This window comes from Salvelinus sp. IW2-2015, linkage group LG26, assembly GCF_002910315.2.
Source record: "Salvelinus sp. IW2-2015 linkage group LG26, ASM291031v2, whole genome shotgun sequence".
Classification (NCBI taxonomy): Eukaryota; Metazoa; Chordata; class Actinopteri; order Salmoniformes; family Salmonidae; genus Salvelinus; species Salvelinus sp. IW2-2015.
Window position 1 is genome coordinate 29,855,823 of NC_036866.1, and position 20,991 is coordinate 29,876,813.

The window sequence follows — 20,991 nt, forward strand, 5'->3', positions numbered from 1 at the left end:
ACACAACACACACACACACACACACACACACACACACACACACACACACACACACACACACACACACACACACACACACACACACACACACACACACACACACACACACACACCACACACACACACACACACAAACAAGCAATTTATGGGAGATGGAGTTTGCAGCTGATGGTTAGGCATCAGTCTTCCTGAGGACGACCTGTGGTCTGCCAGTCTGCCTCAGGATGTATAGATGAACCTCTTCATCGCCTCCACCCCTCCTCCCCTTTTCTCCCTCTGCTTCTCACCTCCTCCTTTCCTCCACTCTCTCCTTCTCTCTTTTATCAATGTGAGGACTTAATGAGTCATGATCTGAAACATATAGTTCCTACCTGAAGGAGACTTGGTAACAAAAAGGTTACAAGGCCGACTGCCACCCCTTCCCTGTTCTGCTCCACTTTTAGACCCCCAGCCTTATCCCACTCTGTTCACACACCCCATCCCACATCTCTCACACACACACACACACACACACACACACACACACACACACACACACACACACACTCTCTGCCGTATTGATATTGTGACGCCAGCATCTGTTCACCTCCTCGTTACTGCTTAGCCCACAGCACGGCCTCCTATCTGACTGACTGACTGTGTGTGTGTGTGTGTGTGTGTGCACATCAGGGACAGACAGAAGTCACAGCACACAGGAGAGGCCAGGGAAGAGAGGCGACTAATAGAGATATCTACCATAACACCGACACACCAGGGGCCTAATCAACTGTACTGTACAGGCCACTTACATCTACCACCAGTTTCTCTATGTATTTTCCTCTCTGCCCCTCTCTGCCTCTCTCTCTCTCTCTCATAAAGTAGAGTGTTTACCAACAAACAAACAGAATTATTGAGTTTAAGAGGGATATAAACAAAGAGAGAGCAAGCGAGAGAGAGAGACAGAGAGAGAGTTGGGTTTCTGTTTTCAGAATCAGATATGAGTGTAGAAAGTGTGCTGTGGGTAACATTAATCAAAGTGTTCACCCAGTGGGTAACCATATGGCCGAGCAGCACGCCAACACAGCAAACCTGCTGATCCCAGGTAACACAGCACTATTACCTCTACTGGATGCACTGGAGGAGGGAGGAGAGGACGGGGGGAGCGAACGGAGGAATCAAACCCAGGTGATGAATGAGGTGGACTCCAGGGCCTCAAGAAGATCATGTGGTGAGAGAGAAGGAGAAGGGACAGAGGAGGAAGAGAAGAGAGAGGGGCACCGGTCTTGTATCTGACCCCTTTTTCATTTTCTTGCTAAATTTGCTTATTTGTCACTCTTAAAGCACATTTCCTTGGAGTTTAATCAATTATCAATACTGTTCATATTCCCCCATATTCAAACCATACCAATCATACAAATATCTTGTCTCGAGCCATACTAATATCTTGAATAACTTTTGGGAGTTTCCTCCCTATCGGTGCATTTTCATTGAGCATTTTGGGCTGGTGCTTTATGACCCTGATGGGACTCCATTAATGAGGAAGTGCACGTGTCTTCAGATCCTGTCGGGCCATGTCTGCACTTCCTCTCTGGGCTTTATGATTAGGCCACGTAATGAACGCCATTCATCTTAGTCTTACACTGCTCACGCACATGGACACACACACAGAAACACACACACACACACACAAACACACACACACACACACACACACACACACACACACACACACCACACACACACACACACACCACACACCACACACACCACACACACACACACACACACCACACACAACACACACACACACACACACACACACACACACACACACACACAACACACACACCCTGAAGCTAAATTACTAATATCCACCTTTGACAAAGTTTGGAATGATAAAAGACAAAGATGTGTACAAAAGGCCATAATAAAGGTAATATGTCTACATTTCTGATACATGGGACAATAAATCTAAGGACAATAACTATCAATGATGGCACTGAAGCAACATGTGGTCAGCACCACACTTAACTAGTGAACCAAAGTCAACTCCCTCCTCCTCCCTGTCAGGGATCACTTGACATTAAACTGGAGCATGTATGTCTAGGGTCACTTTGTTGCTCTCCACAAGTCACCCACAAAGCTTTATGCACATCCATCAGTACACACACACACACACACACACACACACACACACACACACACACACACACACACACACACACACACACACACACACACACAACCACCCACCAAGAATTTATGGGAGATGGAGTTGCAGCTGATGGTAGCATCAGTCTTCCTGAGGACGACCTGTGGTCTGCCAGTCTGCCCAGATGATAATGAACCTCTTCACCCCTCCACCCCCTCCTCCCTTTCTCCCTCTGCTTTCACCTCCTCCTTTCCTCCACTCTCTCCTTCTCTCTTTATCAATGTGAGACTTAATGAGTCATGATCTGAAACATATAGTTCCTACCTGAAGGAGACTTGTAACAAAAAGTTACAAGCGACTGCCACCCTTCCTGTTTCTGCTCCACTGTTAACCCCCACCTTATCCCACTCTGTTCACACACCCCATCCACATCTCCTCCACACACACACACACACACACAACCACACACACACACACACCACACACACACACACACACCACACACACACACACACACACACACACACACACACACACACACACACAACACACACACACACCACACAACACACACACACCAACGCAGTTAAGCCCCCTTTGTTCTGGCTTTGTGTTATCCCAGTGAGGGAGCGTTAGCTGGTCATCCCTCATCAGGCCAGAGTTTATTTGGCCTAATTCATCATGACACTTTATTAATGGGCTGCAGGGACACACACACACAGTGTTATTTCAGCAAATGCATCATGACTCAGTATGGACAGCAGTGCCCTTCAGAGGGGAGATGAGTCACCAATTAACTCACTGTTCACTGCCATGCATATACAGGCGTTGAGAATGACAGAGGGGAAAAAAGGTCCCCCAAAACAGGTCTACTTTAGATTGTTGCCTGGTGTTCCAGGGTGAGAGTAGAGGGCAATGTTGGGGTCATAGGTCAACACCTATGTAGACATCTTTATGAGACATGGTTCCCCCGATGCCTCATTCATAAACAGAGTCTGAGTTAAAAGTTCCTAGTTATAACACATAAGAGCTACACAGGGGAGTTGGTGGAGTTTCATCCACTAACAAAACACACACACCTCCCCGCTGGCACAAATAAAGCAATATTGCCCTGTGGTCCCCTGTAGACCTGGGCCCTAATAAAGGCTTACGGTCTGAAGGAAACAGATCTGACACCTCTGAGCCTCCCTCTGCGCGCACACACACACACACACACACACACACCCACTGACACACACACACACACACASAGAGGAACTGACTGTGGTCACAGGTCGTGGCGTGCTGGGTAGTTTGTGTAATCTCTGTAGTCTAGTAGTGGAACAGAGCAGAGCAGAGCAGAGTTTAACCTGTAATATCTTCCCCGCTCCCATGCTGCCGCTTGTAGGGTTTTACTACAGGGGAAATTACACCTGTTCTCTGGTCTGAGACCAACACACACACACGTTTGGATTACAAAGCCAGGATACCAAGGCACACATCCCTCAAATATAAACACAAACAATCACTAAAACAATCACACACACACAAACAATCACAAAAACACACAATCACAAAAACACACAATCACAAAAACACACACACACACCAGTACAATACTAAATCCTGAACTGTGTGGGTGAGGTGTGTATGTGATCTGTAGCTGCATTTAGGCCCTGGCTGCCACAACATCACTGATCAACAGAACGTTTTATAGTGGTGCTTCACACTCCATTAAAACCCTGATTCTGCTCAAAAAATATGAGGCTCCCTGACGGCCATAACAGACTAACAGCCTGCACAGCTCTCATCTCCTCACAGGGTGACTGCAGGGTCACTGGAATACAGACGCTACTATGGTGCTACAGTACTTTGTTGTCATGGTTATGCAATACCACCGCAACCCCCAACTATGGATCATACATATTCTGAAACAGATTTAGTGGATAAGAAATTGTGTGTTTAAGGTACACACACACACACACACACACGCTCACATTCACACACAACCGATGACAGATCTGCTATCTTAGTTTGATCACTCGGTGGTCACAGGAAATGCAAACTTGTAGTGTAAGTTTTAAAAGGAATTACAAACCTTAGAAGCCTATTTTAAAATGTCAGACTTGATTTGCCTTAACGAAAAATGTATCAACCCCTTTAAAAATGACCATTCCTTAGCATCCACAAAATAATTAGCATTTCCTGTTGCAGCAGGATTATGTTCCTGCTGTGAGAAACTGGTCAAATTAAGATCCGTACAAGCAGATATAGAGCTACTGTGTTAGAACAATACCTGAATGTTACAAGCAGTAAATCATGATATGCACTGTACCATCATACATCACTTCTAGTAGAAATCTACTCCTTTCACCTGGGCGTCAGGGTCAGTAGCCTAGCGGTTAGAGCACTGGGCCAGTAACCAAAAAGTCGCTGGTTTGAATTTCCGAGCCGACAAGGTGAAAACTAATCTGTCGATGTTCCCTTCAGCAAGGCACTTAACCCTACAGATGTAAGATCCTCATATAAAATCACTTTTTTCTTGCTGCACAGCAGGAAATTCAAACTTGTAGTGTAGTCGAGTTTTAAAAAGGCTTCTTAAGTTTATAATTTCCACTCTGAAATTTCAGATTTCAGCCATTTCAGACTATAACCCACATAGTAATTCACATTTCCTGATGCTGCAAGATTATTTCCTGCTGTAAGATCCTACATCTGTAATTGCTCCTGTAAGTCGCTCTGGATAAGAGCGTCTGCTAAATGACTCAAATGTAAAACGTGTTATCTCCTAGTCAAACATCAGCTCAATGATCACATCAATACAAGACATAGAGAATATGTGTCATCAAATCACTGTGCATCAAAGTATCATAATAACGCATACATTTGTCACATGACACCAAGCACACCTCAACCCTGGTGTTGTCTATTTTAATCCCGCCCTCACCTTCCCCATGTTTTGATTTCTAGAGGTGTAAAAAAAWATATATATTTTAATGTACTGTCGGCTGGCTAGGCCTCCCTAATGAATGTGGATTCGTGTGTACGGATGGTGAGTGTGCCTGCGTATGTGTGTTGGTGATTTTGTGACCCTGGATGTTTAAATACACACCCACACATCAGTTCACCCTGCCTTTATGTACATACCTCAAATACCTCGTACCTCTGCACATTGACCTGCTACTACCTGTAGATATCTGCATTCTTGTGTCTTTTATTTGATTCCTGGTGTTACCATTTTATTTGTATTATTATTTTTAAACTCTGCAAAGTTGGGAAGGGCTCGTAAGCAAGCATTTCACGGTAAAGTCCACACCAGTTGTATTCAGCTCATGTGACAAATAACATTTGATTTGACACACACAGCCTATTTACCTCTATATCAAAACCCAGGGTAGAGGACAGAGAAGGGGATGGTGTCTGGAGCATCTCAGTGCTGGTAATAGGAGATGAGGAGAGACAACGTCAGACTGGATGGAGCTCACAGAGACAGTCAGTCACTATCCTAACATCAAACATCTCATTAGGTCTAATTACAGCTTGGAACACATGTAGACACATCATAGTGTTAGTCCTTGGTAGACCTTCAATGGTCTGTCCTGGGTCCTTAGATGAAGATAACGGACCTTGAAGATGTCTAAATAATATTGTTGTGGTGCAGTTAGATTTGAAATATGGCGTGGGTGTGTGACTGTCTCCATATTCCACAACACTACAATGGCACCTTGTTACCTACGTTGACTACAACAAAAGGCAGACAGACTGGCAGCCATAGCCAGGCTAAGCCCAACACCTCCTGGATTAAAGCAGTCTGTAGTTTTCTAAAGAAAGGCTGGATCTTTACTGCTCTGCTCTAGTCAGCACTAATAAAGACTGGCTCGACAGTTAAAAGCCTACTGATAAAAGCCTACTGTAGATGTGAGGAACCTTTCACCTAAGACGTCTTTAGGAGCACCCTCCCAGGGTGAGAAAGGAGGAAGACAGAGAGAACGAGCAAGGGAGAGAGACAGAGCACAGATGGAGAGAGAGTTTGAAGTCCTAATAGGGTTCAGACAACAAGGGCCAGGTGGTGTAATATCCATAACGTCTGAGCCATGCCCCACAGTGACAGCGTCAGTCATCTAAATCAACCAGACTCTCCCCATCTGACCCCTGGCTAGTGACCCATCACTCTAAAACACACACCTTCACGACAGGCCTAAAAAATACTGCATATCCAGCAAGATATTATTTGATTTATTCAAAATGATTCCTCTACGGCTCTTTCCATAGAACATTTTCCTATAGCTCAGTGTGGTCAGTGCAATTAAAACCCCGGCCCTCTCCTCTTCAGAAGACAGAGGGCCTTCTTACTAGACAGACGTAAGACGGCTAACTGTGCGTGCGCGTGATAACTATGCAGTCCAGTCTGCTCCTGTGTGGAGAGAGTGAGTGAAGAATGCCAGCGAGGCACTTTAAGGTTCATTTAGGCTCTCCTCTTCTCCCTGGCCACTCTATTAGCAGTCTGGAGAGAGGGATGTATGTCCCAAGCCAAGAGAAATGCATAATCAAGCATTTAAACAAACACCACAGTCTCTCGCTATGTCACACACACACACACACACTCACACGGACACACATATAGAACACACGCAAATACAGACACGTACTCAGCCACACACACAGTTATGTTTGTCCACACACACGATCATCCAAATGCCTTCTGTAAAACCCTCCATAATAGCTAGCCTGGTTATATTATACAGTATTATTATGCCCCTGTGTTATATCCTGCTGAAATCCCCTACAGAGTACGGAGGTAAGGCCAGTGTAGGTGAGTGAATGTGTGTGTCTGCTCTGAGGAGAGATCAGGGAAAGAAAGAGGGCTGAGAGGACGAGGAGAGTTCTCTCATCTCATTTACATCACGCCACCCCAAGCCTCTCCTCTCCCTCTCTCCATCCCTGTCTCCACTAAACTAATGCATGGACGGGTGGGTGTTTATGGCTGAGCAGGAAGGGTAAACAGGAAGTAAATAAATTAAGCAAGAGATGTGAAAGTGTCCCTGGAGAACAGGAGACAAGCTACTAATATGTGAGGAAACAGACCAATTTGCAGCGCGTGTCGCTGTGGGAATAGAACAGAGGCCCATGAATGATTCTGCTCATGTAGCTGAGACGAGAGGAGAGGTGAGAGGAGGAGGGAGGACCGTGTGCTTTAATGTAAGGGGTGTTTATGGGGGTTTGAGGATCTGAAAGGGGGTTCTGGGCCTGCTTATGTAGGCCCATGTATATGCATCTAAAGCTACAGTAGACACAGTTATCCCTGTGTATGAATTATGAATGGACAACAAAATACATTTTCAAAGTGCTAAGAGGGCTGTTTAGAGGGCTGTTTATAAAGTATAGTTTTTCTTCAATAATTTGATGATTCTAAAATGAGTAAAAAGACAACCTGCAAGCAAAAGCATAACCTCAAGTGTGTAAGACAAGATGAACAAAGAGAGAGCACAGGGGCCTGCTCACTGACCTGGGAAATGAGGTCCGATTTCCTCGCTAGTTCTGGGAAGGAAAGGAGAAAAAAGAAAGCGAAATGGAGGGGGTAGCGGGGGAACACAGGGGGAAGTCTTGAGCACTAACTAAAAAGAAAAGACAAAAAACAAATGGAGAGGGGCACAAGGAGAACAGAGGGGAGAGGTGACAGTCTTTGGAGTGCTAACTAAAAGAGAGGCATCCTGAGGCCCTGTGGGGTGGTGTGTGTGTGTGAGTGTGTGTCAAGGTCAGCATTTCATATGTGTCACTTCCTGTTGGTCAGTGCAGCAGGAGCGTTGCTTGGCACTAGGGACGCCAGCGGGTAAGACTGGCACAGGAGGTTACCACACTGGGACACACACACACACACACACACATTTCTCTGCAAACTAGTTTGGGTCTAGTTGAGAGTAAAGTACATGACAGTATTTGTGGCATACACCGGCCTATAGCACGTGCATACTGTACATATACACTAATGACCACAGACATACAGGTATAACCTCACATGACCACATACAAGATCTCTCACACGCATACACACAGAAACAAACACACACATTCCGGTAGAACTTTGAAGCTGTGTGAGGACTGGAGAGCTCTGCTTAGGCTTGGGCGATATTTAAACCGTATACTGGAGGTATTTTGAAATGCCGTCAGTATGATTTTCAATATTATTATGTTTGTTTTTTTCATAGCGGCCCTTGTGTGCTATAATAGCGTAAACCCGGTATGGTACAGAAACGGTATGAAGATCTGGATACCACCCAACACTACTGCTAACACACTGTCTCCTCTCTCTCCTCTCTCCTCGTCTCTGTACCTCTCAATCTGCCTTCGTCTGTGGATGACTGACTTATGTTTGCATGCCTGCCTGGCTGAAGGGAAGCCTCTCACTGCACCTGCTCTGTAAAATGGACTACTTTTGCTTGGACAACACTAACAGCCTCAGTGACTAACTATTCTGTCTGTGTGCTTATTTTGTTGCCTGTCTCCCCGGCCCTGGCCGGTGTTAATGCGGTTGTTTGACATTGCAGGCAGAGGGCTTTCTTCTCCCAGCAGCCCCGGTGGACAGTAGGCTTTACCCTAATTGGTTCCTGAGCACAACCCTCCACAGCCGCCAACAGCCATGTTAATGCCCCGACACACACATGTACACACACACACCCGTCTGTAAAATACACTCTGTAAACAACAAGAACAGGACAATCAGTGGCTAGCTGACTAATTAACATCCTCACAAAACATCTCATTAGCATTTCCTACAGAGGGGAAGGAGAAAGTGTGTAGGTGACATTCTGCACAGCGGCCATGGGCCTTGGTAGGCCCACCAATCAGAGGGAGGTATCTCAGGGGAGTCCATTACGCCTCTCCATGGGGGGCGGCGGAACCAAAGATAAGCAGAATTTTAGAGGCAATCAGGAAAAAGAAATCAGTGGGCCAACGCAGTTTAACCAGCAGCTTAACCTGCTTTACTGTGAGTAGAATATCAGATTCTGTTTCAGAGGCACAGTGGTATGGAGCTGTATAGTTCACAGGAGATGAGTGGACAGTGCATCACCCAGTCAAAGTACAGACAAATGTCCCAGCTGCATTGCAGAATACTGAAGTGCAAAAACGGATTCCATTTTGATTGTTAGGATATCATGGCCTTCATCAGAATACTGTACGTCCCAAACTTTACAAAGAGAAGGAAAATTCCACAAATCCGGTCTTCCAAGAATCAGTGGTGTGGGTGTGTTTGTAGGAATAGCAGAGAGAAGTGTGATTCCCTGAACAGGATATGACCCCTGACCTGTGTTCCAGCCTGTCTGTCCTGACCCCTGATATTATCCATCTGTCACCTGACTGTTATACCCACTGTCAGGACCCCGCGACCCAGCACTCATCACACAGCTACTACTAACACTACACTGGGCTTATGATAAAGTAGCCCATTATGAGCGAACAGAGAGAGAAAGAGAGAGTAGGGGGAGAAAAAGAGCAAGAGAGACAGAGAGAGAGACAGAGAGGGACAGAGAAAGAGACAGAGAGAGAGCCTCCTACTGTAATCTGTGTGGCAGTCCAGGCAGGTAGTGGGGAGGGGGTCAGGGGTCAGGTGCTATCGGGACAGCAGCTCAGCTCCTGCCAGCCTTGACTGAACTCAGGAAGTAGATTACCTTTTCATGACCTTTTGTCTAGAAGACCCCAAAATATATCCTCTTATCACAACGACCTTAGCGTGGGTGCATGGGAAGAGGAGGAGACATCCATCATAGGACAGATTAATCCTCCTCTCCATTCTTCTGCTCCATCTATTAATAATGTCGCCGGAGGGGAGAATTTGCTCCCAAGATTTATTCTGATATCGTGACTTTTATTCATTAACCTGCAATACGGGCCTTCCTTTTAGCAAGGAATATATATTTTACTGCAAATTCTCAGCACATTGACTGAGCTTGTTTAGACTGCAAATTCAAGTACTCGTTGACCTATTCTAAAAATACTTTGTGAATGAGGGTTTTCGAACATATTAAATAAACATAAATGTGATGGTATACACTCCTCTCCATATGTATTTGATATATTTGGACAATCGTTTTTTACAATTATTTGGCTATATTCTCCAGAGTTGTAGATTTGAGATAGAATGTTTCATATTAGGCAACAGTACAGAAAGGCATCTTTAATTTGAGGGTATTTTCATAAATATTTGTTTTAACGTTTAGAAATGAAAGCACTTTATGCATCTAGTCCCCCCATTTGAAAGAAGTCAGAAGTATTTGGACAAATTCACTTATAGTGTATTAAAGTGGTCAAAGTTAAGCATTTTGTCCCCTAATTTGATACACTACAAGTGAATTAGTCCAAATCTGTTTTAGGAAGAGAGATCTGGGTTGAGTTAAAATGGCAGGTCTGTTAACATGGTCCAAGCACACCAAGACAATCGTGAATAAGGCACGACAAAAGCTATTCCCCCTCAGGAGACTGAAAAGATTTGGCATGGGTCCTCAGATCCTCAAAAGGTTTTACAGCTGCACCATCGAGAGCATCCTGACGGGTTGCATCACTGCCTGGTATGGCAACTGCTCGGCCTCCGACCGCAAGGCACTACAGAGGGTAGTGCGTACGACCCAGTACATCACCGGGGCCAAGCTTCCTGCCATCCAGGACCTCTATACCAGGTGTCCAGAGGAAGGCCCTAAAAATTGTCAAAGACTCCAGCCACCCTATCATAGACTGTTCTCTCTGCTACCGCACGGCAAGTGTACCGAAAAGTTGGTACCGGAGCGCCAAGTCTAGGTCCAAGAGGCTTCTAAACAGCTTCTACCCCCAAGCATAAGACTCCTGAACAGCTAATCAAAAAGTTACCCAGACTATTTGCATTGCCCCCCCCCCCCCACGTTGCTGCTACTTTGTTATTATCTATGTATAGCCACTTAATAACTTTAACTACATGTTCATAATTACCGACACCGGTGCCCCCGCACATTGACACATACTCTTATGTACTGGTACCCCCTGATATAGCCCCGTTATAGTTATTTACTGCTGCTCTTTATTATTTATTAATTACATTTTCTTAAAACTGCATTGTTGGTTAAGGCTGTAAGTAAGCATTTCACTGTCTACACCTGGTGCATGTGACAAATACAATTTGTGAACATCCTGATCAGTCTTTCGCTCTCTCTACTCAGCGCTCCCTCTCTCTTCTCAGTTCTCTCACTATGCTCCCTCTCCCTTTGTTCTGGCTCTCACTTTCTGCAATGAGCTCTCTCGCTCTTCCACTCTTTCTCCCCCCCCCCCCCTCTTGCTCCCCCCCTCCCCTCTCCGGTAATCAACCAGTACTAATGCTTATTCTTTCTGCTCCAGCAGACACATCCCACTGTTTATTTTCCTCCACTCGGAAATCTGGGGTACGTCACAGCGCTAAAATATTACCGCTATAATCTCAGTATATTACTCTCTCTCTAACAGCCATTCAGTGCAGAGTTTTTCTGTAACATCTAAGCTGATGTGATATCAAGGGTTTTCCAGTTTTTGTAGTGTATGTGCAGGTTAATAAAGCACCAGCAGATGGTGTACTGTATGTGCAGGTTAATAATCCTCAGGCAGTGTGTACTGTATGTGCAATTAATAAAGCTCCAGCAGTGTGTACTGTATGTTAGGCGTTAATAAAGCTCGGCAGCAGTGGTACGTATGTGAGCAGGTTAATAAAGCACCAGTAGTGTGTAACTCGTAGTGTTGCATGGGTTAATAAACAGTCTGCAGGCATGGTACTGTATGTTGTAGGGTTTAAGTAACAGCACCCAGCATTGTGTCTACGTACTGTGGCAGGTTAATTCAAAAGCTCCAGTCAGTCGTGTACTGCTATGTGCAGGTAAATAAAAGCACAGTAAGTGTGTACGTATGTGCAAGGTTAATAAACTTGCATCCAGACAGTGTGGTAACTTATGTGTAGGTTAATAGAAGCACCAGCAGTGTGTACTGTATGTCAGCGTTAAAATAAGCTCCCAGCAGTGTGTACACTGTCACTGTTGCAAGTATAACCTCAAAGCTCGCAGCAGTTGTGAATGTAATGTGCCAGGTTAATAACAGCTCCAGCAAGTCGATGTGTATGTATGATGTAGGTTCATATAAAAGCACCAGCAGTGTGTACTCTATGTGTAGGTTAATAAAGCTCCAGCAGTTTGTACTGTATGTGCAGGCGTTAATAAAGCTTCCAGCAGTGTTACTGTATGTGTAGGTTTAATAAAGCATCCAGCAAATGTGACTGAATGTGTCAGGTTAAAAACGCCAGAGCAGTGTGTTGAGATAAAACTGCTTGTATGTGTAGGTTATAAAAGCTTCCAGCAGTGGTACGTATAGTGTAGGTTAATAAAGCTCCAGCAGTGTGTTACTGTATGTGTAGTAATAAAGCGTCCGAGCAGTGTGTACTGTTGATGATGGAGGTTAAAAAGCTCAGCAGTGTTACTAGTATGTGCGTTAATAAAGCAAGTTCCAGCAGTTGTGTACTGATATGTAGTACGTTAATAAAGCTCCAGCAAGTGTGATACTGTATGTGCAGGTTAATAAAGCTCCAGCAGAGGTTACTGTATGTGTAGGTTAAATAAAAGCGACCCAGCAGTGTGTTACTGTAGTGTGGAGAATAATAAAGCTCCAGCAGTGTCTCTGTACTGTATGTGAGGATTAATAAAAGCTCCAGCAATGTGTACTTATGTGTAGGTAATAAAAAGCTCGAGCAGATGTGTTACTGTATGTGCAGGTTAATAAAGCTCAGCAGTGTGTACTGGTAATTGTGTAGGTTATAAGCTCCAAGCAGTGACATGTATTATGTGGCAAGTGTAAAAAGCTCCAGTCTGCGTTATTGTAATGTGCAGTGGTTAATAAGCTGCAGCAGTGTTGTGTACTGATGGCAGGTTAATAAAAGCTCCAAGCAGTGGTACTGTATGTGCAGTAGATAAAAGCTCCAGCAGTGTGACTGCATAGTGCAGGTGAATAAAGCTCCAGCAGTGTGTTACGATGTGTAGGTTAATAAGGCTCGCAGTCGTGCTGACTGTATGCAGGTAATAAAGCTCAGCAAGTAGCGTTAAGCTGTATGTGTAGTAATACATTCTCCTAGACAACAAAGTGGTGTACTGTATGTGCAGGTTAATAAGCTCCAGCAGTGTGTACTGTATGTGCAGGTTAATAAAGCTCCAAGCAGTGTATACTGTATGCTGAGGTTAATAAAGCTCCAGCAGTGTGTTACTGATATGTTGTAGTGTTATAAGCCCAGCATGCTGTTACGTATTGTGCAAGGTTAATAAAGCTCCAGCAGTTGTGACGAGTGTATGTGCAGCGTTAATAAAGCTCCGGCCAGGTGTACTGTATGTTGCAGGTTAATAAAGCTCCAACATGTGTTACTGTATGTGCAGGTTAAAAAGCTCCAGCAGTGATACTGATAAATGTAGGCTATGTGCTATGAGGATTAATAAGCTCCAGCAGTGTGTACTGTATGTGCAGGTTAATAAGCTCCAGCAGTGTGTACTGTATGTGCAGGTTAAATACAAAGCTCCAGCAGTGTGTACTGTATGTGAGCTAGGTAATAACAGCTCAGAAGCGAGTGTGTACTGTATTGCAGGTTTAATAAAAGCTCCAGCAGTGTGTGTTACTGTTATGTGTAGGTTAATAATGCTCCAGCAGTGTTGTACGTTATGTGCAGGTTAAAAGCTCCAGCAGTGTGTACTGTATGTGCAGGTTAATAAAGCTCCAGCAGTGTGTACTGTATGTGAGGTTAATAAAGCTCCAGCAGTGTGTACTGTATGTGCCAGGTTAATAAAGCGTCCGCAGTGTAGTACTGTATTGTGGCATTAGGTCTTATAAAAAACTCCAGCAGTGTGTACTGTAATGTGCAGGTTAAAAAGCTCCAGCAGTGGTGTACTGTATGTGCAGGTTTATATAAAGCTCCAGCAGTGTGTACTGTATGTGCAGGTTAATAAAGCTCCAGCAGTGTGTACTGTATGTGAGGTTAATAAAACACCCAGTAGTGTGTACTGTATGTGTAGGTTAATAAGCTCCAGCAGTGTGTACTGTATGTGCAGGTTAATAAAGCTCCAGCAGTGTGTACGTATGTGCAGGTTAATAAATGCTCCAGCAGTGTGTACTGTGTATGTGCGAGGTTTATTAAGCTCCAGCAGTGTGTACTGTATTGCAGGTTAATAAAGCATCCAGCAGTGCTGTTACTGTATGTGCAGGTAATAAAGCTCCAGCAGTGTTGTACTGTATGTGATTAATAAAAGCTCCAGCAGTGGTGTACTGTATGTGCAGGTTAATAAAGATCCAGCAGGCGTGTTGTACTGTATGCAGGTTAATAAGCTCCAGCAGTGCAGTGTTACTGTATGTCAGCGTCTAATAAACACCAGCCAGTGTGTACTGTGATGTTTGGATTATTCAAAAGTCAGCAGTTCGTGTGTACTAATGTGCAGGTTAAAAAGCTCCAGCAGTGTGTACTGGGTATGTGTAGGTTTTAAGTAAAGCTACAGCAGTGTGTACTGTGATGTGTGCAGGTTAATAAAGCTCCAGCAGTGTGTACTGTATGTGCAGGTTAATAAACTCCAGCAGTGTGTACTGTATGTGTGCGTATATAAAGCTCCAGCAGTGTAGTTACTTGTACTGTGATGTGCAGGCTTAATAAAACTCCACGCAGTGACTGTACTGTATGTGTAGGTTAATAAAGCTCCAGCAGTGTATACTGTATGTGTACGTTATATAAAGCTCCAGCAAGTGTGACTTAACTGATTAGATGCAGGTTAATAAAGCTCCAGCAGTGTTGTACCTGTATGTGATAGTTAATAAACTCCAGCAGCTGTATGAGGCTGACAGCCTTGCTGGCCTTGGAGACGTTTCTACAGGCCAGGGATCACATGGGCCCCACGGAGGGCAAACGACTTGGCTGTGTCTCAAAACCCTACACACAGAGAGGAGGGAGGGCGGGAGGGGGAGGGAGAGGGAGGGAGGGGGAGGAGGGAGGGAGGGAGGGAGGGAGGGAGGGAGGGAGGGGAGGAGCAACATAGAGAGGAGAAGAGTGAGACAGGGAGAGGAGGGAGACAGAGTAATGCTTTAAAGATGAGTTATTTTGGGAGATAATGTGGAGATACTCAGGGCAGTTGACTGTGAAGGGGTAAAAGATGGGTTAGAATCCATATCTATGTTGCATATAATTTATATCACTGAGGAGGGAGCCAAAGGGTCGACTGGGGAAAGTTAATCATGTCTCTGTGAAGTGATGACACTGATTGAATTAATGTGGTTCAGGGCTTCACCCGCTAGTCCCCGATACAGTTATAGGAAACCAACCACAAGCCATCTCAGAAGGTATCACTATCCACTGACTGTACTGAGAGAAACATGGAGATTCATATTGGTTGGCGTGGTAATGTGGTATCAATTATACTAGCAATAATAACAATGATGTTAATGATATGGTTAACAACGGAAGTTATAGAGAAGACAACTAGAAAATCAGAACCATTCAAATGACTTGAGAAGAACTTCCATATCAAACCTTGGTGTGATATTCTAGCACTTCAAAGACTGACTGATAAGAACATTTTTGACATGAAAAGTTGTTCTGATAGGAACTGGATTTATCCAACTCATGTAGTCACGATAAAACTAACAAAAAAAACAAGATAGAGACAGAAGTTATTTTCCAAGTTTGCAGTCTAAATGGGTCATTTCAACCCAGAGGTAGAATTCATTTACAAGATTAACTTTTCCTTAAATCATATATTTATTTCTTGTTAAGAAGTCGATATTAACAGCGTGCAATAAACCGTTCAGTATCCACTCATTTACACATCTTTAATAAACAGAAACAGACACACACACACACACACACGTAGAGTGGTGAGTGACAGACCGATAGGGCAGGTTTGTGCACACTAAGTGGTTGTGGCGGAGAGGAGCAGAGAGGAGGCACGGCAGACAGCCAGTATCACAGCCAGCGTGGATTAAAACCAACCGGTAATTAGATTAGGTCTTAATCTGATTTTCATTAAGTGGAGACCTAGGAGGCCTAATTGTGAGTGGAGTGTTAAATAGTAATATCTATTAAAACTGTAAATTGGAGTGGGATTGGAGGGGCTCTCTGACAACTGAAGCATGGAATGAAATGATATGACACCTTACTAGGAGTAAGAGAGAGAGAGCGCTGCCTGTGCTAATGGTCCCCTCACAATAATAACCACATGAAAGAAGTAGAAGAGTTGCACTCTGACGTTTGGATAAAAATAGTAGATAAACACTTTTGAAAAAGTGTTTGAACAGGCATACTTACATACCAAGTGTACTCTATCTATTTCTCTCCTCCACCCCCCCTGCAGTTAAAATACAATGTGAGAATTATTACATAATATGTGAAAGTTTCTCAAACAATATCTGATTTACGTTAAACAAAGAACCGGAAAGCAACAAACCCAAGGTTGGACATAAACTTACAAATTATAAACAGCAATCAGAACAGGACGGCAGGCAGGCAGGCATGCTACAGCTTAAACAACGATTATTCCATCCTGTCTAAATTGAACAAGAACACTGGCAGCTGGGTAAACAACGCCACCTCACACTCACTTGTTGTGTGTACCAAGCATGAAAGTGAAATTAATCGACACCAGTGTTTTCCATAATGGAGTACAAATTAGAATTTGGCAGCAACAACAACAACATGGGCGAGGGAGCTGTGTTTTCTTCATGACAAATAACAAGGACTTGACATTAATTGTGAAATAACGAGAATGACGTTGGTTTACAGAGGCTTCCCGCCCTCACGCCTGTGTTTCCCTTGGTGCCGAGATTAGTTCCTGGTCAGGTGAACAACAGGGGAGGTTATTTAGCGTGGCACCCAGACTGTAGAACATGACAGGAGGTCAGGCTGAGGTGTGTTCTACTCAGGGATATAAAGAGGCCATGTAATACTCCTCAGCAAGCGTTTAGAGGGAAACACAAAGCACATTTTTCGGGCTGGTTACCCAGACCCAGYTGAAGCCTACTCCAGGATTAAAAAGCATTCTCAATGGAGAAGTTTCCTTAACAGTGCTTATAATCCAGACTACCAGCAAATGAGGACCAGAGAGTTACAGCAACTTTGCTCAGATTCACAGCCTCCATCATTATAATACTGTATTACTACTGTATTGTATAACCAGTGTGAAATCTCTATGAACCAGTGGGTGGATGCTCTGCATGGTACATTAGGATCCTGGCCATCCTGATATCCCCAATAATGAGTGTGATTTAACGCTCTGTTTGTCCATATTCCCTCCGTACACAGGTGTATTGGCTCAGCCTAATGAGATCATTACCAGTAAACCTGTTTATTTGGCAAATGGAAAAACAACTCTACATCTGCGTCCAAAGGAGCATTTAAGTAAAATGAGTTGTGTTGATTTGGGCAAAGAGAGCTCAAATCAGATTCTCTCCCTCCCTCCCTCTCAATCAGATTCTCTCCCTCCCTCCCTCTCAAACAGATTGGTGCCTCCTCCACACCTGCTCTTATGAGCGCTCTAATTCTCCTCCATTCCAACTGCAGCCCTTCCATTAGTCCCAGGGAGGTGGTGTCACCCCAAAAGTGGGATGTATGGTTTGTAATTACAGCCCAGGGGTGAGTTGTTCCAACTGAGAGGCCTGGAGTGCTTCTATTACCCCTGGCCTGGCCCCTCTTAACCCCCACCTTGCCCCACACACTCCCCTCATGCTCCACATTGCATGGCCTTTCACACACACCTTCATGACCCCTCCCCACTCCCCCTGTGACCACCTACAACTCCCACCGCAATCTCTCATCAAGACCTCCCATCACACTGGTCACCTCAGCCTTTACTTTACCTTTACACACACAGACAGACTTCATCATGGCCTCCAATAACACCGGTCAACCCTGTCCCTACGGTAACAGGTTACACACACACACATCACTGTCATCAAAATCCGCCCTCCCCTTCCCGTAGCTTTCATCTCATCATCCCCACACTGTAAACCCGATGGGTCTATAAACTACTTGACTACACACAATAACCCAGTAGCCTTTCATTTGATTCCACTGAGGGGCTTTAAGCACATATATGTATTCCATCCTCTCTCTAACCATTCCAGTTAAATTATATTAGAGCTGTAATCATTATCGAACCCTCCTGGCCTCCAGCGCAATTCCCTCACATGTTACACCAGTTTGGGTCTGCGTTGTGAATTTGATCCAAGGTTAATAAAGTTGAATAATTTCACTAACCAACCATAACTGGTTCTCATTATGAAGCCAATAAACATCTTCCTCAGAGAGGACATGAAATGCCTGTTGTAAAGCTCAATTTCCTCAGTTAGAATAACACCAGTTATCTCCAAGGAGGAGACAGAGGACTTTACACAAGAGATTGTCCCACAGTGAAGATGTATACATACACGCAAGCTTGTTTGCACAAATACAGTGTATACACACACACACAGACCCACACCCATTACAAACTTGCACTGCATGCCCCCGTCTCCAGGAGCATCTTCTTATGCATCTACTTCCTCCTAGTCAATCCCAGTATGAATAATGAATCCCCTCCTTACCAAGCAGTGGGTTTAACGCATGGCTGGGCCACTCTTTAAGGGCTCCTTATTCACAAACAGCAGTGGTGCAGTAAATACCAGGGCTTTGCTGCCAATTTAATGGCAGTTATGTTTGACAAATCTGCCTCAATCTAATGCTCCATCACAAAGCCTGGCATTGGGCTTAATCTGCACACTGAGCCTCACTCCTCTCTGCTCCGCAACTGGCTGCATCAGTTTAGTGATATGTCCTTCCAGAGAGAGGAGAAAGCAGGCCTAGCTCATAATCCACACAACACAGGGATCAACACAAACACTGAACAATGACACTCTTTCATGAATAACAAATAACATCTAAAGACCTAAAACACTAAGGGAATGATGTTCAGAGATAGAGATATATGCTACATCTTTCAGTCCCTAATACCTTGTTATTCACTAGTTGTCCCTCCTTCTAACTCTCCTCTGCTTCTTACTGTGACATTGATCCACCACCAACACCATGTGAAATTCACAGCATGAATGAGACAGGGGGCTTTCCCAGGTCTCTCACACACACACACACACACACATGGGAGAGATTGATTGGGGGCTTGGTCGAAGTAGCTGTACCAAGGTCCGACTGGAAAGCCGCAAGTGAGGGAGAGGGGGCACTAGAGGAGAAAGGGAGGTGCCCACATTAGGTTCACAGCCGAGGAGGGCCAGCTAATCCAGTATATGTGAGTTAAATCCAAAAGTAGATTGATTCCAGAGAATCAATCCCAGTAGGGGGCAATATTATTGGGACATGGTATAACATGACACCGAGGGGAAGCATAACAATAAGACAGAGATTGGCAGGAGAGGCCTCCAGCGCACGATGGATAATCTAATCCTTCCATCCCATTAGACACAAAAAGAGCATAGTTAGTGCTACTACACATGTACCCGCACGCTAAGTCTCAGTACTTCTGCCAAGACCATAAAGGTTTGAAAAAACTCCCTGGTTAGCGTTTATATGTTAGATATCCCTAATATTCCAAAATACAGTTAAGAGCCACGCGCCGCTCATAAATGTCTCAGCACATGTTATTATGTTAGTAGTGAGATATTTGATGAAACAGGAACTAGTCACTCAAATTGGATGGGAGAGTGAAGATTAATTAAACCGAAGTAGCAGGGCAGTGAGATTATTCTAAAACTTATTATAGAGGCAAGGGTGGAACAGACGAATCAACACTCTAGTCGGACAAGGCTTTCTTTGAGACGGATCAAAGGGCAAGCTTGCTTGGTGCATTTGGGAGCAAAGGCAAGAGCCAGAGGCTTAGGATTAAACTTATGTAATAAAGTGGTAACAGTGACCAACCAGTATTTGTGGAGATTACGCATGATTTGGTTTGTTTACATCAACCTTCTCTCCTTTCTCATGAAGTTTGAATAGTCGGAGTGACGCTAATCTGGAAGCTCTACTTCCTCCGACCAACCACATTGTCGCGAGGAACCGCTGACAAATTATCATGGGCTTAACCAATTGGCTATTATTGGCTGATTACGGGTTAAAAGAACACAATCATTAAATAGTTCATTTAAGCTTAAATGCAGAAGTAGTTAATTGTGGTCCTGTAAAATATGACGATTCACTGGTTTCTAGTGGAAAGATAGAGGTTAAACGCATTGTGGGTGGCTGCATTTAGACACGACTTATTCTTATAGATAAATAAGTTAAATTATATGTAAACCTGCAACAAGAAGTACCTTAGATCTGGTTGTACTCAACATTACGTCAAGTTACCTAAAGAAGTCTTGGGTAAATGAACCCAGGTCGGGATTGTGTTCACACAAACAAAAGATTTAATAAAAATCGGGTAGGGACAGTTGGTCGTGACTCACTTTGGTGAGTAACAAAAACTCAGACATTAGGATTCTTTGGTAAAAGCTGGTCTTTGAGCGTCACATAGTGGGAAAGCAAGAGAGGAGAAAATAGGTAGAACTAGAGAGGTAAAACCATGTATTTTTAGGGCAACAACATCATACTAAGGATCCCTTAATCATCTGGGTTTTTATGGTGGTTCTAATGCACAAACAGGGATAGGTGTTTTAAAACCATATTTTAGTCTTGGTGCAGGGCTAGACAGTTTTAAAACCATCTTTCAGATTATACTAAGAAGCACGGGTTCTTAAAACAGCTTTGGTTTAGGGATCAAAACAAAGATAGGGTTAATAAACTGTTAGGCAACAAAAAGATGGTTTGATGTTGGCAAAACAAAAGATGGTTAAACTGTTAGGCAAAACAAAAGATGGTTAAAACTGTTGGCAAAACAAAAGATGGTTAAACTGTTTAG

At 44.1% G+C, this 20,991-nt stretch overlaps 1 protein-coding gene across 1 annotated transcript in view; it reads right to left on the reverse strand.

The window, feature by feature from the left end:
* wwox (WW domain containing oxidoreductase) overlaps positions 1 to 20,991 on the reverse strand; it is a 242,855-nt gene that overhangs the window by 212,479 nt on the left and 9,385 nt on the right. Inside the window, 2 exon segments of the mRNA XM_070435238.1 lie at positions 14,944 to 14,996; positions 14,998 to 15,047. Of these exon segments, the coding sequence (XP_070291339.1) occupies positions 14,944 to 14,996; positions 14,998 to 15,047 (103 nt within the window).